The 16,751-nt window shown below is 43.9% G+C and overlaps 1 protein-coding gene across 4 annotated transcripts in view; it reads left to right on the top strand.

The window, feature by feature from the left end:
* Positions 1-16,751, top strand: part of LOC121613550 (ankyrin-3-like) — a 128,072-nt gene that overhangs the window by 85,614 nt on the left and 25,707 nt on the right. The window contains exons 22-31 of one of the 4 annotated variants that reach the window (XM_041946995.1): positions 363-435; positions 626-682; positions 5,224-5,347; positions 9,716-9,818; positions 11,422-11,531; positions 13,339-13,563; positions 13,783-13,937; positions 14,300-14,511; positions 14,753-14,960; positions 15,339-15,435. In XM_041946995.1, the coding sequence (XP_041802929.1) occupies positions 363-435; positions 626-682; positions 5,224-5,347; positions 9,716-9,818; positions 11,422-11,531; positions 13,339-13,563; positions 13,783-13,937; positions 14,300-14,511; positions 14,753-14,960; positions 15,339-15,435 (1,364 nt within the window). Of the gene's footprint in view, positions 1-362; positions 436-625; positions 683-5,223; positions 5,348-6,835; positions 6,848-9,715; positions 9,819-11,421; positions 11,532-12,367; positions 12,401-13,338; positions 13,564-13,782; positions 13,938-14,299; positions 14,512-14,752; positions 14,961-15,338; positions 15,436-16,751 lie in introns of all 4 variants that reach the window. The other 3 variants (XM_041946997.1, XM_041946998.1, XM_041946996.1) reach the window with 3 other exon arrangements.

The raw sequence follows: 16,751 nt of genomic DNA on the forward strand, positions 1-16,751 counted from the left end.
GATCATTTGATATACGTATTAAATGATGATAATACAAACGCCTACTGCAGCTTTGTTACTCATACAACCCTGGTTCTACGAAGGTTGTGCAAACAGGGTTTTTGGAGCGTTCCACAACTTTCCCAGTCTTTTGTTGCTCATGTCCCAACTTTTTGGAAATGTGTTGCTGTGTATATGTAGAAAAAAGACTAAAAAATTATCACATTCAGCTTTTTTATGTTTGACACACATCCCACCTTTTTTGGAATCGGGGTCGTTGTAGTCTCAGGGATTGTTCAGAATGTAAATATGTTTTGTTAATATCAAAGTGTTTTTTTCAAAGCTGGATTGTTCAGTTGTCCGTCTCCTTGTCACATTCACAGAGTGCATCGGAAAAACACAAAATCAACGTCCCAGAGACCATGAATGAGTTCCTCGACATGTCCGACGATGAAGGTACGTGAAGAATGCTGAACTTCTCTCTTCATTCATGTCATTTTCAGCCGTTCAGTACTAAAATTTCATTAATTGATACTTGCAAACTGACTTGATTATAAGTTATATCAATAAACCGCATGATGTTCATACACTTGTGACTGTGTGCTATGTGACGCTGTTTTCCTTAACGTGTGCATGTTTCACACAGTCCGGGCCAATGTGCCAGAAATTCTCAATGAGGAGTCTTTTTCAGATGTTGATGAAGGTATTTGCCATCAGTCTGCCTCCACCGTCTGTCGTTTGCTTGTTTGTTTTCCTTTAACATAGCACGAACTCGCCTGCCTTGTTGAAGAGCTAGCCGTCAAACCTTCGCTGTGTGCTACTGTTCAGCTTTGCTGTTTGTCAGAATACACTCTCTCAATAGCCACAATACAGACACTTTCCACTTACACACAATGCTGTGATTATGCACATTAGTTATTCTGCAGTTTAAAGCGCGATGAATCAGACAGATATACTGCTGATGCAGAATTATTCTAATCCCAAAGATATATCTCTGAGGATTAATTCTTTGGCCGCCATCATCAGACAACGGAAAAGGTCTCAGCTGTTTTCATTTTTCCCGAGAAATCCGTCAGCAAACATTAAATTATTGAACTCTGTTCACCTTGAATCTGGTTTGGTTTCCTGTCAGGTTTATGGTTCCCATTTCTGTTCACCAACTGACACTGCTGATGTTATTTTCAGTGCAACTTTAAAAACACATTTGTTATTTTTAACCACTCGCGCACCGTCAGTCTCATCCTGCATGATTCTCCTCATCAAAGACACTTTGTGATGTTTCATCCTCACTTCAATGCTGCAGTCTCTTTGAAGGAGACACTGTGAGAAAGTGAAAACAAGGTCAATGTGACTCGCTTTATAATTCAGGTGACAAACTCTCATTAGACATGCATACATCCAATGGAATAGTCTTGTTTTACTGTATGCAAATCTCAATAAATTACATAACCTTAATGATATCATAGTGAGCAGCAGAGTAGCTGCTGTAGCTCTGCAGAGCACAGGCAAGTTTATGGTACATCGTGTCAGGCTGCGGACTTCAGTCTTCTGTCCTTTGTTTTGGAACCACAAAGCCAACAGGCCTGTAAAATTGATGAGCTTGTTCACGGGTTGTTGCTTAGGGGACAGTCGGGCTGGTGGGGGCTCTGTGTCATGTGATACAGCCAGACTCAACAAGTTACGTACACACACATATCAGGTGATAGTGGAGGCTTTCAGACTGTCACTGTTGGATGAAGATCCTCATCGACATATCTATGATTGGATGTGTTTTCACTACCAAGCAGGATTTATAAATAAAGGGTATCCATGGTACAAATACAGAGTATCCATGGCCTCATATACTCCACATAAACTGTTTATACTGTGTGCATAATTCATCAGCATTGTACTTATGCAGCGCAACCTTGATATTCACTTTGACCAGTAGTAGCAGCACCAGGCTGTCTTCAGTTAGCTGCGAGCATGATGCGTGTGTGTGTGTGTGCGTGCGTGTGTAAAAGAAGGAGTTAAAGGTAGTAAAGAGTTTCCACATCTCTCTTTAATCCTATATGAGGGAAGCCAATCCTGTTAAACTGTAGGTTGGAGCGTGTGTGACGGGTTACTCCTGGTCTCTGGCTGGGAGTTAGTGTGTGTGTGTGTGTGTGTGTGTGTGTGTGTGTGTGTGTGTGTGCATACGTGCTGTGTGTTCTGTATTTGGACGTGTATTACTCACATTGTGGGGACATAGATCTGTTTGAATTATGGGGACTCATCTTCCTTATGAGGGCAAAATGCAAGTCCCCATAATGTAAATCAATACATTATAGGGTGAAGACTTTAAGGTTAGAGTAAAGTTAGTTTTAGGTTAAGGTTAAGGTTAGGGCGAGGCTTAGGGTTAGGCATGTAGTGGTTATGGTTATGATAAGAGTGAGTGTCCAGGAAATTAATGTAAGTATATGCAATGTCCCCAAAAGTGATGGAAACCTGACCTCTCTCTCTCCCTCTGTGTGTGTGTGTGTGTGTGTGTGTGCAATCACACGCTCACCTCATGCTTTCTATGGACTACTCAAGACTACATTAATCGTACCATCTTTAGAGAACAGCGTGGCTCTTTGTTGCGCTCTGTTGTGTTGGTCTTGGAGAATATCGTGACCACAGTTGGTGTTACAGAGTGTATTCTGAGGGTCTATAACTTTCAAACGCCTCTTGCATAATTGTTCTAAATTCACATAAGCTTGTGCAACTTTGCGTCATTGTTTGCAACGTGTAGAAAGAAGATCTAGGCAGGGGGATGTTGCTCAAGATATTTTTTTTTTTTTTGCGCTTATTTCATCATTATTTTAGCCCCACTCCCAGTTTGGCGCGCAGCCAGACTCCCTCGGTAACTTCCACCATAGAGGAAGAAAAGGCAGGAGTGCTTCAGTGAGAGTTTTGTCCTGCTCTCCGTCACTGTCTCCTCCACTGAGGGTCCCAGGCGGTCGCTCAGACGGCCTGTCAGCTGACTGCGCGCTCCACGGAGCGGTAAACACTCCCGGCTCAGCCCCTCCTCGCCCTCTTCAGCCGGAGTTTGCTGTCGGATGCTGTTGAGCCTGAGACGCACGGGAACTTTTCTCCCCTTAAATCCAATGAGATGAGCCTTTTTTGAGCCGCTTGCAGGAGAATTAACCCCGGTGTGGCCGCTGGCATCAGATGGCTCGGACTTGCGCTGTTTCTGCTCAGCCGGGTGTACTGTTTTGCAGCGAAGAGACGCAAAACTTTGAGTCGGGATTGCGCTTTTTTGCGGAGGGAAGGCGGCGGAGATGTGCGCACCAGCTTAAAAAAACGCGCAGGTCCGAGCGGAGTTAAGTGCGCGGGGTGAAAGGGCAGCGTTTTCCATCAGCTCCACAGGCTCTGAATGGACCGCTGGGTTGGCCTCATCTCTCGCTGGATTTACTCTTCATCCTGGGAACGTTTTGTGCAGCTTTAGGAAAATACAAACAACTCCGGATTTATAAGAATAGTTGTGATCAATATGGCTGCGGTGGACAAAGGTGAGTTGCGAGAGCATCACAGGGAGTTATTTGGAGTTTTGAGAAAAGACAGAAAGTGGTGTTATTTTTCTCTTTTATTGTTTCTAGTGTTGCACCAGTGGATTTAACAGATAGATGACAACCTTTTGGTTTCTGTAGACATGTTTTTGAAGGAGAGAGTATTTGATGCAGTGACGGAGGTGTGTGTGTGTGTGTGTCAGGGGTGGAGTACGTGTGGTGGGGTTATCAGAGCTTGAATGGGACGGCGATACATTATCACAGCAGCGGGGAGCCGATTGTTTTCTAGTTTTGTCAAGCCCGACAGAGACAGCTCGAAAAACACAGGACGTTAGAGGATCAGTGGTGCCATCAGAATAAAAGCACAACTAATGCCTCAGGAAACAAAATCATAGCTGTGGATCTTGAATTATGAAACTGTAATCAGTCGTTTTCTTCTTCCTCCTCAGTGGATAACTATCGTTTTGGAAATTGGGGCAAAGTGGAAGCATTATTCTGTGTCAGTGTTTTGGAACAAAGTTGCCTGGAAAGCTCCAGACTTGACTTTCTGTGGTAGCAACCTCACCACGTGGAAAACACTAAATGTGCAGAGTTTTCTTTCAGATATTAATGCCACAATGTTTATTTGTAACTGGAATAATGCATTTGCCAACACCCATTTAACTTGTGCTGATGAATATAAAACGTTTACAGAGGCCTCTTCAGATTGGTTGAGTTGTTTTGGAACAAGGACATTTAAGAGTAAGCAGAGACTGAGCAGTGTTACTGAAAAATTTACTGTGTACAGAAATGTGGCACATCCGGATACCCAGACACACCAAGTGAAAGCACATGAGCAAAATATGTCCCTAAAGTTAAACTTTTAAGTGAATATTTAGTTGGCCTATGTAAGCATGTTGCTTGGGAGTTGATTTTGTCACGTGGTTCCATGAGTGTTGAGTTTTAGGTAGTTGGGTATTTTCTTTGTCATAGGTGAGCTTTGACGACCAAAACCCTTTCACCGCCGGTTTTATTTTGAAATTTTACACCGGAAACGCTCTCTTTTAATACCATCCAACTTGACAGTGGTGCTGGTGTCTGGTCGGAGTGCGGCAGTATTGAAGGTAGGGGGAGGGGCTGCGGTGAAGGAGCAGAGTGTTGCAGGCAGGACAGAGCCGGACATGAGGGAGAAGGGGAAGCACGGTAGCCGCTCCGCCGGCTTCGTTGACCGGCGTGTCATCGTCCACCGGTCCGCCGATCGAGGTGCGGTGCGGTTGCGCACTTTCTGCTTTTTCTCTGCCTGTGGTGCTGAGGCTTTGCTGGCTGCGAAGCCCTCTGCTGCGCTCTGTGTTTGGGTGTTGTGAAAGCAGCTGCGTTTGGTTTTACAGGGGAGCTCCAGATATACCGCAAAGTGGCTTTGCTGCTGCCTCTGATGGCATTTTCACTGTCTAACCTGTGAAGCAGTCAAGCATCTGCGCTGCTGTGTGTTGTTGTTGTGCCCAGTCAGATGAATAGGCAGAAAGAAAAGTTGCAGGGGGCTATGCAGTTGCAGTGAGGTGTGTTTGCTTTAACGACAGAGTGGTGTTGATAAACGATCCAAGGCCTCCTTTAAGTGCCATAATCAAATAAGTGAGAGACTGATGTCGGCAGCGAGGGCTTGTTTTTCCTCCTGAGGTGCCGCATCGCATCTGTTTGCCGGATTAGCTTTTGAAGTTAACAGGATTTTATTATTTCACCCCCCACACACACACACCAGGTGAGGATGCGATGACCGGGGACACGGACAAATACCTGCGGCCTCAGGACCTCAAAGAGCTGGGGGATGACTCCCTCCCTCAGGAGGGGTACATGGGTTTCAGCATAGGAGCCCGCTCAGCCAGGTAAGCACCTGTCATTTTTATTGGACACCTATGAAACCCACTGATGTACTCTGGTGCAGTGCTGTCAGCTATGTGGGCCAACTTGTCCTCAGGATATAGTGGCTAGATTATGTTTATCTGACTACAGCCATTTAAGTGTCTCGGTGCTATTGATGCTGTGGCTGTTCACCCTATGCACACAGATTTATGATGCCATATCTGATATGATGTGCAGTTTTTTTTCGAGATTGTAAAATGTATGTTGGACTGAAACAGATTATATAATGTACAGCCTCTCCAACACACACACACACACACGCACATGCACAGAAACAGAATAATGGAAATCGCCAGAGAAAGCAGCTGGAAAGTTGCCATCTAATGATTCAACCTGACATAATGATTCAGCATTTTGCGTGGCCTCATTCAAACCCAGGCAAAGATTACAAATGGCCCATGCTATAACACAAGTGATGTAAGCTGTATCTTTGAACTTTCATATCGTCTCAGCGAACAGCTGCACATCAGGATGCGGCGCAGGCCGAACCACAGTTTCAAATAGCGGACAAAGCATGTAGTGGAAAACTGGCAGGCTTCAGTGAAAACACATCAGCGGCTCACAGGACAAGTGCTGTGCAGCTCCAGAGTGTATTGTGGCCACACTAACAGATGGCAGATGCACTGTGATGGTTGCATTGATAAAAACAACACAGCTCACAGTGACAGGAAGCTGCTTACATCAGCGGGCCACAGCAAACAAGGGGAAACACTGAATTAAATGGAGAGATTCCAGGTAAACAAGCTCGTTTGATGAGCCTCACGGGTTGGCATAGGAAAGAGTTAATAAACTGGATTATGTGAATAGTTGTCAGCACTTTAAAATATTAACATGATATGAAAATACAAAAGGTTGGTGCCATATTGGAGAGACTAAATTTGCAGTTATTTTTAGTTATTTTTCAGTTATTTTCCACTTACTGCTGTTTACTACAGTTTATTGGTATTCCTAGAGAAAAAAGGGTACTACAGATAAAGTTATTATCACTGCTGTTTTTGCAAAAAATATTAAAATCACCATCTGCTGCAAAGTAGAGCTACTGTTATATTGCCGTTCCTGTTATATTGCTGCTCTTCTGTTATTGCATATGAAGTTCGTGAGGTTTCTGGGATGTCTCTTTGCAGGGGTGTGAATGTAATGCTGTGAAAAACTGTATTTTATGGATGTATGAATGTACGATGCTGAGCCAGTTCTTTCCTTTTCCTTACCTTTCTGTTTATGACATCGACATTGCATGGTTTGCTTTTTGACTGGGCTGCACAGACGCTCGTGAAAACCGAGGAACACTTGTGCCTAGTCGCGGCGTTACAACCATGCAAAAGCACAGCATCAATGTCATATTGGGAAAAAAAGAAAGCCACATCATGCTTGATTGTCTTCAAAATGCTTTGCTTTTCACTCTTCTATTTTGTTCTTTTCCTTGTTTTCCTGCACCCTGTCCCTCATTCTAGCCCTAGAATCAGGTAAGAAAAGAGCAGTAGTTGTAGTAATAGTATTAGGTAATGTTAGCTGTGAATTGTGTCCCTCACATGTGACCCCTGAACCACCTAACCCTACACCCATAAAACACTAACTCAAACCACGAGTCGCCCATTCCTCATTGGTGCCTTCCAGTGTCACTGTTTATGGTAGCAGATTTGTCACTTTGCTGCTGTCACGTGTTGTATTTTGAGATCCATTTTAGCTGATCACCATTCACCTTATTATCTCACCCGCATAAGAAAATCATCATATCTGCAAAATGAAAATGTATTTATTTTTTTGATGCAGGTGTGGAAAAGAGGCAATCTTACTGGGAATGAGAAAACAAAAGCCGCACCTTTTTCCTTTTTTTTTTTTTGCAGACTTTACTTCAGTTTGAGTTGTGTGGATTAATCCCTTAACTTTTTGATGTGGCTTTTTACCAAGTGGCACTATATTTTAATAGTGCCCCTGAGTGTAACTTCCAGGGATCAGACACATCCGTTTATTCATAATCCGTCCCTTTTATCCGCCCTATTTACATGTTAGCAATTGGAGATGTCCCAGCATTACTCGGGATGATTCTGGATGTTAAATCATGGTTTGCAGAGATGGAAACTTAACTCTGGAATTTAGAAATCCCCCACACACATCAAGGAGAGACACTCGGTCGCACATACACAGATGCGTTCACGCACAAACGCTCACATGGACGCACAAAGACTCAAACAGTTGTCTCTTTGAGTCCACACAGACGCCTCGCCAAAAACGTAGCACCATTGCACTGCAAAAGCTCAGCTCTCAAAAGCAGGAAAAAAAAACTGGGGAAATATTGCTTAAAATCGACAAAATTATCTGACAACAGAGAAGGAAAATTTCACTTACCAAGATTTTTAAAACAGGTAATTATATTTAGCCACGGTTATCTTAAAAGAAGTGTGGCCAGACTGACAATAAGCACATTTGTCTGGATACGAGCAAATTCTGACTTCAACAAAGCAGTTTTTGTACTTGTCTGTGTTGATCAAACAGCTTTACAATTCTGGAAATTCCAGTTTCAAGCATTAAGTTACTTAATAAAATATCAGGAAGAAGCAGTACAGTACAGTATCTATTAAGATAATTAAAGACAACAAAGCTTGAAATAAGCGAATGATCTAACATAAAATATCATGTCAGACAAAGAAAACAAGCATATATTGCCTTGATTTAAGATATTTCTTATATATATAGCTTATATATAGCTTTTTGCAGTGTGGTATATACATGCGAGACAGAAGAAACATGATAAAATATTTAGCAAAGCAGAGTTGATTGGTGAACAGTAAAATGAACAGAGCGGTGTGCAAAGAGGAAGGGAGGTGACGGAGAAGGATGGGGGTAAGAGGAAAGCAGCAAGGTGGAGAAAAAGTCCTCCTTTGAGTGAAATGAAGGGTAAACACAGTCGAGTCCGAGCAGCAGGACTCCGAAACAGAGCTGGTGCAGGCAGCATTGTGAAGCCGAGTGCAGGTAGGGGCCATGACATGCAGAAAAAGAGGAAATGGAAAATCAGGCATGTTTAGGGAGGAGAGGAGGATGGACAGAATGAGAAAGAGGAAGAAGCTGTGAAGAACAAACAGAGTCTGGCTATGAGCGGTGGGGGTGTGGAGGGGGGGGGTCGTAGCACTGCGCTGCCGTGCCAGCGGGTCCATTCAGGCCATACAGAGTTGCTTGGTAACTTCGATGGTGGGGTAGGCAGGCTGCGCTGAATAAAAGGCCTCTCTCTGTGCTGAATAGTGTGCCCACTCAAACACGCTGAGCTCTGCATTTTCTCCCCCTCGCTCTGACCCGCCCCCCCCACCACACACGCACGCACGCACGCACGCACGCACACAGGACACATCGATACACACATACAGTAATACACTCTGACAAATAAGGCACAGAGTTGTCTGCGCTGTCTCTGGGATGTGTCTTTTTTCCAAGCCCCTTATAGTGCACACACACACACACACACAAAAACACATCACATGCGTTATTTACGTGCCTACACACAGATACACACACACACAAGTGGGCAGATTTTAAGTGACTGCGCGTTCACTCAAACGTTTGAGCTCTTCTTCTCTGATCAAATCCCCGTAGCAAAAACAGTACGAGAAAGAAAAATAAACCCTGAAAGGAATCTACAGCACCGCATCGAGTCTGAGTGGCTGCAAAAATAGGCACACGTCACCACACGCACAGCCATAAAGCAGACTGCAGCAGACAGATAGAAAAGACCAGCTTCCCTTTTGTATGCCGCTGCTCCTTGAAACAGACCTTGAAACGGGTCTGGGTCAGCTGCTAATCTTAGACTAAAGCGATGTCGCTCTTCGAGCTCGAGTGGGATTTAGCAGTTTGATACGCTTTGGAGTAAATCTTATTTCTGCCACTGTCAATAAAAGATCTGCACAGAGACTTTTTGGGACTCTCACCTGCCGGTCAGGTGCATGTCCGCACAGTCCACTAATCTGTCATATGTCATCATTTAGATAGACGTAGTTACATCCGTGTTCGTGATGCACGCCAGCCACGCCTTCATATAGAAATGGTCTTTCAGTCTCGTCCTCCTTCCCTCTATCTCTTAATGCAAACAAACTGACCTCACTCTCATTTCCATCTCTGAATAACCTGCAGCAGTATCTGATCCTCTACCTCTACTGCAGGCGCTTCCGCCTCTCTCTATTTTCCACTTGTTACTGTTGGACTCTCTCTGTCCAGTAAGTAAAAAAAACTGGTTCCCTGGAGGTTGCATGTAGTAATGGATTCCTTGCTTTTTGTTTTATGTCGTGTTCCCCTGCCCATCACTTGTTGTTGCCCGCGGCGCTGGCTTGCGTGGTAACATGTAGCCTCCGCTCCTTCAGTTCGGATAGGTCCAACACCCTCAACCGGAGCTCCTTCGCACGGGACAGTATGATGATCGAAGAGATTCTGGCCCCCACAAAGGACACGGTAAGATCCATTTCTTGTCCTCCTCCTCATCTGTTCTCTGCTGTTTCTCGTCAGTTTTCACTGTTTATACCAGACCCGATTCTCTTCCTCTCAGTCTCTGATCCCCTTTTCCTTCTTTGGCATCTTTAGCTGCTGGTTTTTCAAGCTTTAGCTGTCTTTTTGTCAGTGGCCCAGTGAAAACAGGCTGAGTAGAATTAAAGCAGGGAGCAAGGTAGCTTTACTTGTCTTGCACAAAGGTCATAACAGAAGCAGTGCTGATGCCGTGCTTGCTTTTGCCGAAGTGCTGAGGGTGAGTGTATAGCACCTTGACGAAGAGTTTATTCAAACTTAAGGGCTTTGGGAGCCCCCCCTTCTGCTTTCTCATGGAAAAAAAGTCTGTCCAACACTTGTTTTGATGCTCAGGAGCTAAAACAGAACTGTAACCTCTTACATTATAAACAATATGAGTGATACAACCTACAATGACAACATCACTCAAGAGCTCAAATTATACATGGCCAAAATATGCACTTACATCACCTCTTTTCTTTTACAAAATAAGCAAATGTGTTCCAAAGAGCTTCCCATTAAAATGATATCTTACTGAAAATACACGTCCCCTGTGACCTGTTTCAGTTCCATCGTGCTATAATCTGCTCCACATGATCTGTGAAGTTTCAGTTACATTCACACCTGCTACAATCTATAGTGGGATTGAATGAATTTAGATGCCTGAATCATAGCAGGTCTCATCTTCACATAGATAAGATCATGTTTTCTTTGGTGGAAATTGGATCCTTTAGTGAAATAAAGCGCCATGAATTCACTTGTCTGGACCACTCAGTGGCCCCAGCATGACTTCTGAACTTTCTCTCTTCTCCCCTAAGCTTCAGAGCGTCTGTAAAGACATTTCCTACTTGGTTGACCCGCTCAATAAGGTATAAAGTGTTCATGGATGTCAGACTCATTCCTCACTTTTTCCGTCACGGTGGTTCAGCTCACATTTGTGTTGAGTTCTGGTCTTTATGTATGTGTTTGTTTTGGGTCGATGCCACTCTCATCTCATCCATTAAGACTGTGTTTAGTGAATGGTCGTTCTCATGCTACTTTATGAGTTCCCATGATTCACAAATATAGCGATTCATTAAAGCTGATTTTTGGTTCTCGTTGCTGCACATTTCAGTGCCACAGCACAGTTATAGCAGCTCATTTACTGTTGTTGTCTTTTTGTCCTGATTGTGGTGAGACTGTGGATAAAGGTGACAGGTTTTTTTTTAACTATGAGTTGAAAAGCTGTAAATGTTATCATCTCGTTGCTCCATACCATGCATGACCCCGGGGTTGTGAAAAAAAGAAGAGAGGGTCACAGCTGTTAGCTGTTATGTCCGTGCAATGATTAATAATTAGCTCGCTTCTGTCTTCTTGCCGTACCTCTTTCCTTCCATTCACTGTTTCCTTTATTCCATTTTGCTCAATCATTGATATGCTTTCGATCTTTCTCATCTCCTCCGTCTTGACTTTTTCCTCTTAATCCTCGTTCAATCTCTATCTGCCTTCCCGCTGCTCTTAAACCTCCCCTTCCCCTCCTCTCATCTCTTCACCCCTGTCTTCGATCTTCTCCCAGCACCTGGCCGTGACCAGAGACTACAGCTCGGAGTGTATGCGGCGCTACAGCTGGACTCCAGACACCATGGACCACAGCCACAACACTGTGTCCAGCCCCATTCACTCTGGGTAAGAACAGCTGTTCTGTCTCCTCTTATCTGCCGAGATATATTGCACCAGCACACATAAACTACATGCGCAAGCTCAATGCGTGTACACAGACACACAAACTGCTTGTACATCCACATAACTGTTTCAGAAATCACACATTTTATATGCTTGCCGCACACAACTGTTGTATTGTCCTTTGTTCTCCCCCTAAGAGTCAATATTCAGCAAACCCTGCAGCACTGATGCGGACAAGGTGCAGGGCTGTGGGATTTCTGCAGTGCTGCTACTGTACACATGACATTACAGCAGCAAACTACACAGCTCATCCTCTCTTGTCATACCATAAGTCTGAAGACATGTTCCAGAAGTCACCCGCCGTGTTCACCGGCGTGCTTTATTTCTGTCGTCACAGAAACAAAGTGCAGACTCATGGCTCATATGTTCCATTTGGCTAAACTGATAAGATCTTGCTCTCACGTCGCTCACGTACTTTGAATATATGATGCTGTAAAATGTTTAGGCCTGCTCTAAGTGAACAGTGCTGTCTTTGCACAGAACTCAATGCATCCTTTTTATGGTGTTCTCACAAATCCTGGGATCTGTCATGTGCAGTTATGGTTCTTTATATCTATTTTTGTCTCATTATCATGTGTTTGTCTGTCTATTTATATATTATTTTGTCCTCAGTGTGTCTTGTGTTTTCCGTTCCCTTGATTTTCCACCCCTGTATTTTTGAATCTTTTTTTCACCTGCAGTAGTTATTATAGATCCCAACAGTGACTGTGAAACTCTGATACTAAAACTAGGTTCTGGGGGTTTGCCTCCTGCATTGCCTCCATGTGTTTATTTTGCAGCTTCTCCTCCCCGCTCCCTCAGTATGACTCCAGGTGATGACGGCTTTCACCCATGATGCCGCAGTGATGTCACTCACTCCTCCACCTCTGTCTCCCCCTCTCATCCCGTCACTCTCTCTCCTCCTCTTAGCCTTCCTCTCCTCCTCCAGTCTGTGCTCACCTCATCCGTGTGGTCTGGTGTTTCATTTGCACTGCCTAGATATTAGAAGTGTGTAGTCAGCGTGTTTGGAAGTCTGTCATTGATGTGCCATCTCTCTCTCCCTCTTTCTCTCTCTCTCTCTCAGTGCACATAGAATTTTCCTCAAAACTTTACAGGCTATCTGGAACACACAGTATATAAAAAGCAGCCAATAACACAACGCTTGCATTGAAAAGAAGGGCCACATTTGGCTTTCGGCAGAAGGACTGCTCATAAATAGTGCATAAACTCTTATTTTTCTAAGCCCACACCCCACTCCATCCTCACCCTTTACTTGTGTCAATAATTATATTAACGTCATGCCAGTGCTCTTAGTTTGAAGAATGGGACACATCACACACTGTATTAATCACATTAACCCTATCTTGGCGAAACATCTGTGCAGGTGTTTAATATTTGATCACTGAATGCTGCTTTAGAGGAACTGAAACTTTGGCAACAGTCTCGCCTTCAGCCTCAGAGCTGGTCACCAAACTTTGAACTTCATTAGCACCCTGTTTCGTTTCAGACAGGGGTTAATGTTCTAAATCGAGGCAGGTTAAGGTGAGAACTGCCAATATTCAGAACTCAGAGCATCTTTTTTTCTATCGTTCTGCCTCTTTCTCCTCTGTTTTTGTTATTTTCTCCCTTTTCCTTACTTTGTTTGGGTGTACGGTGATCACAGCATGGGAATCGTCCTCCTCACTTGTGTCCGTGGTATGGCTTCTGTCTATCTTTCTCTCTGCCTGTGATTATTGTTCCTCCTCTGACATCGTTCTTCCTCATCTGGCAGGTTCTTGGTCAGCTTCATGGTGGATGCCCGCGGCGGTTCCATGAGAGGCAGCCGCCACAATGGCATGCGCATCATCATCCCTCCCAGGAAGTGCACGGCGCCCACGCGGATCACCTGCCGCCTGGCCAAAAGGCATAAGCTGGCCTACCCCCCACCCATGGTGGAGGGAGAGGGGCTGGTCAGCCGGCTGGTGGAGGTCGGACCAGCTGGGGCTCAGTTCCTTGGGTAGGACATTTGGGACTTTTTGCAGTTTTCAGCAGAGCAGAGGATGAATCAAAGAGCATATTTTCCAATATCTTGAAATATCATGACTCAGAGAATGGTTATGGATGACAGTACAGCTAATTAAGCAGAAATGATCATTAAAGCAGCCCTGAACCTAAACTTTATGGTTTCAGTATTTCCTCCAGCTGTGTTTTATCGTGTTGTATTTTTTACTTTCAGGCCTGTGATTGTGGAGATCCCTCATTTTGGTTCCATGCGGGGGAAAGAGAGGGAGCTGATCGTGTTGAGGAGTGACAATGGTGACACGTGGAAGGAGCACCAGTCTGACGCCAGACCAGAAGACCTCACTGAGCTGCTTACTGGAATGGATGAAGGTAAAGGAGCCGTTATTCAGCGTGGTCCAACAGTTAGCTCAAAGCAAGGTTTTGTTTTTTTCCGTAATATGAGTGAATGGGTGAAGGTGAACTGAACCACTTAGGAAAACCTGTACTACGTGTCCCAGGGCAATATGTCAGATGGTGACCTAGAAAGTCAGATTTTCACTCCAGGAGAATGTTTTTCTGTTTTATTCAATCTGTTTAGCCTGTTTAAGCCTCTTTTGTAGTGATACTGACACGAATATCATACCTCAATAGGACCTAGCATTTAAATGCATTCATCAATACGGAGTTTGACTTCTTAGGAAAGAGACAATAACAATGAAACGTATGTAATAAAGCAATATTTTCTGTCACAGAGCTGGACAGTCCTGCTGAGTTGGAGAAGAAGCGCATTTGCCGCATTGTCACCAGAGATTTTCCTCAGTATTTTGCTGTGGTGTCGCGGATCAAGCAGGAGTCTAACCACATGGGTCCTGACGGAGGCTTGCTGTCCAGCAGCACCGTGCCCATGGTCCAGGCCTCGTTCCCACAGGGGGCGCTCACCAAGAGGATCCGTGTTGGCCTGCAGGTACAGCAGGACTCTGGATCAGCTCAAATTGAAGCTGTTTCATGACTTGGCATTTTTGTTGCAGAAGCTGTACTGACTTATTATTTATTTATACCTGACCTATTTCCGGTTGAATATTTGATTCTGCCTCCATTTTTTCATTTCACAGGTTCAGGAAAAGTTTGACGGAATATTTCTCAAAGTTTAATCGACAAACAAACATCACGGCTCTCTTTCTCCGTCTTCCTGTGTTTGTGTTTAGGCCCAGCCTGTGCCAGATGACATGGTGAGAGCGGTGCTTGGGAACAGAGCCACCTTCAGCCCCATTGTCACCGTGGAGCCCAGGAGGAGGAAGTTCCACAAGCCGATCACGATGACGATCCCTGTTCCTCCTAGATCGGCAGAAGGCCATCCCAGCGGCCACCGAGGCGACTCTGCACCCTGCCTGCGTCTGCTCTGCAGCATCACAGGCAAGTAGACCTGTAAATAACTGCAGCATGCCAACACTGTAGCAATACCTCTGTCCAAAATGCTCCCGCAAGACTAACTTGAATTTATTAAGTTATTTCATACAAGTAGTTTGACAGTCATTATATCCTTCATGCTCATTTGTGACTTCAGACATAGTTGTTTATCCATTTATTACACATGAACCAGAGTTAGCAACTCAGAGTCACCATGAAGTGAATGGCCGTGGGCACGTCAGGCCTACTTTGATGTCAGAAGCTACCGGTCGATAGAGGGAAGATGAAGAACTGAGAAGATAAAAGGACAGGGATTATGAAAGCTAGAACACCGGCCATGCTGGAAAGGCAGTGAGCTCATCTTTTGGCCGCTCTTTCACACAGGAGGGACGTCCCCTGCCCAGTGGGAGGACATCACCGGGACCACACCACTGTCCTTTGTCACTGATTGCGTCTCCTTCACCACAAATGTGTCGGCCAGGTGAGACATACATACACAATGAAGAGACACACAGTTGAAGATAATGAACACAAAGAAAAGAAGAATATTTTAAATGCCATTTAGTGAATTAATCACATTCTTTTTTTGTATGATTGTAAACTGAATATCTTTTAAGACTTTTGAAACAAGACATTTTCCTATAGAATAAACAATAAATTAATTCATTAAGTAAAAAAATAAAAGCGTGAGGGCCATATATTGGAACACTATAGCAGCAATACAGCCGTTTTTCTCCACAGCTGGGCAATAAATACTTACTTGCAGTTGCAGTAAAATATTGAATGCAATTACAAAAACCTAGAGTAAAGAAATGGGCCCAGAATGTTCTGTTGGGGTAAAAACAAACAATTTTTTTCCCAATAAAAAATCAATAATCAATTGATTAATAATTTCTCTTATTCTCTTTGTGGTTTATGCAGAAAAGTCAACCAGAGAATAATTAGGCGATTAAAAGAAAATGATCCAGCCACTACTCTGATGATGAATTAATTCATTTTTTAAGCACAAATACCAAATACTGAATGTCCTCTTGGTTTAAGGGTCACTGTTTTCTGACGTGTTTATGGACCTAATCATTAACCGAGGAAATAATTAACAGATTCATGGATAATTAAAAGAATTGCTAGTTGCAGTCCTACCACATACTCCACCACCGTAAGATATAAAAGTAATTCAAGAAATTTAAAATCTCTCTTGGAAGACATCTCAGTAGGCCTCAAAATGTTGACAGCAGACAACAGAACTGTACAGCAGTGAGAGGTTGGCAGTGAATCTTAAAATCTGTCACAAGAGGAAAACTGAAACAACTGTCAGCTGGCAGTTGAATGACAGAATTCTTCTCTGGACACAAGTTTGCTCTTGCTCCCTCTCGTCTGTCGGTTCACTTTGACTTATTAATTGAATTAATTGAGCGACAAACATTTGTCACTGTGTCCGTGTATACTAACACTTTCTTCCTTACACATTTACACAAATGGTACAAAGTCCTGTCAACCATACATTGTTGAGGCCTGCCTCGTTATCGGGCTGCTAAACTGACCTCAGCACATGAACTCCTTGGTCACAGTACGCAAAGTCATGAACTCTTTTTCTAACCAGATTCAAATCATGCGGTGAGTGTGCAGCCTGATATTAACTGAGCACCCTTTGGTGCTCTGTAATTAGATTACTGCACAGCTGTCATGTGTTCACCCTTCAGAAGAACAACCCAGCTTGTTTGAGTTATCCTTTAAAATGGTCACTTGTGCTGAGAAATGTGTGATACAAAAATGGCTCAAATGTGCAGGGCAGATTTA

The sequence above is a fragment of the Chelmon rostratus genome, chromosome 11, assembly GCF_017976325.1.
Source record: "Chelmon rostratus isolate fCheRos1 chromosome 11, fCheRos1.pri, whole genome shotgun sequence".
Lineage (NCBI taxonomy): Eukaryota > Metazoa > Chordata > Actinopteri > Chaetodontiformes > Chaetodontidae > Chelmon > Chelmon rostratus.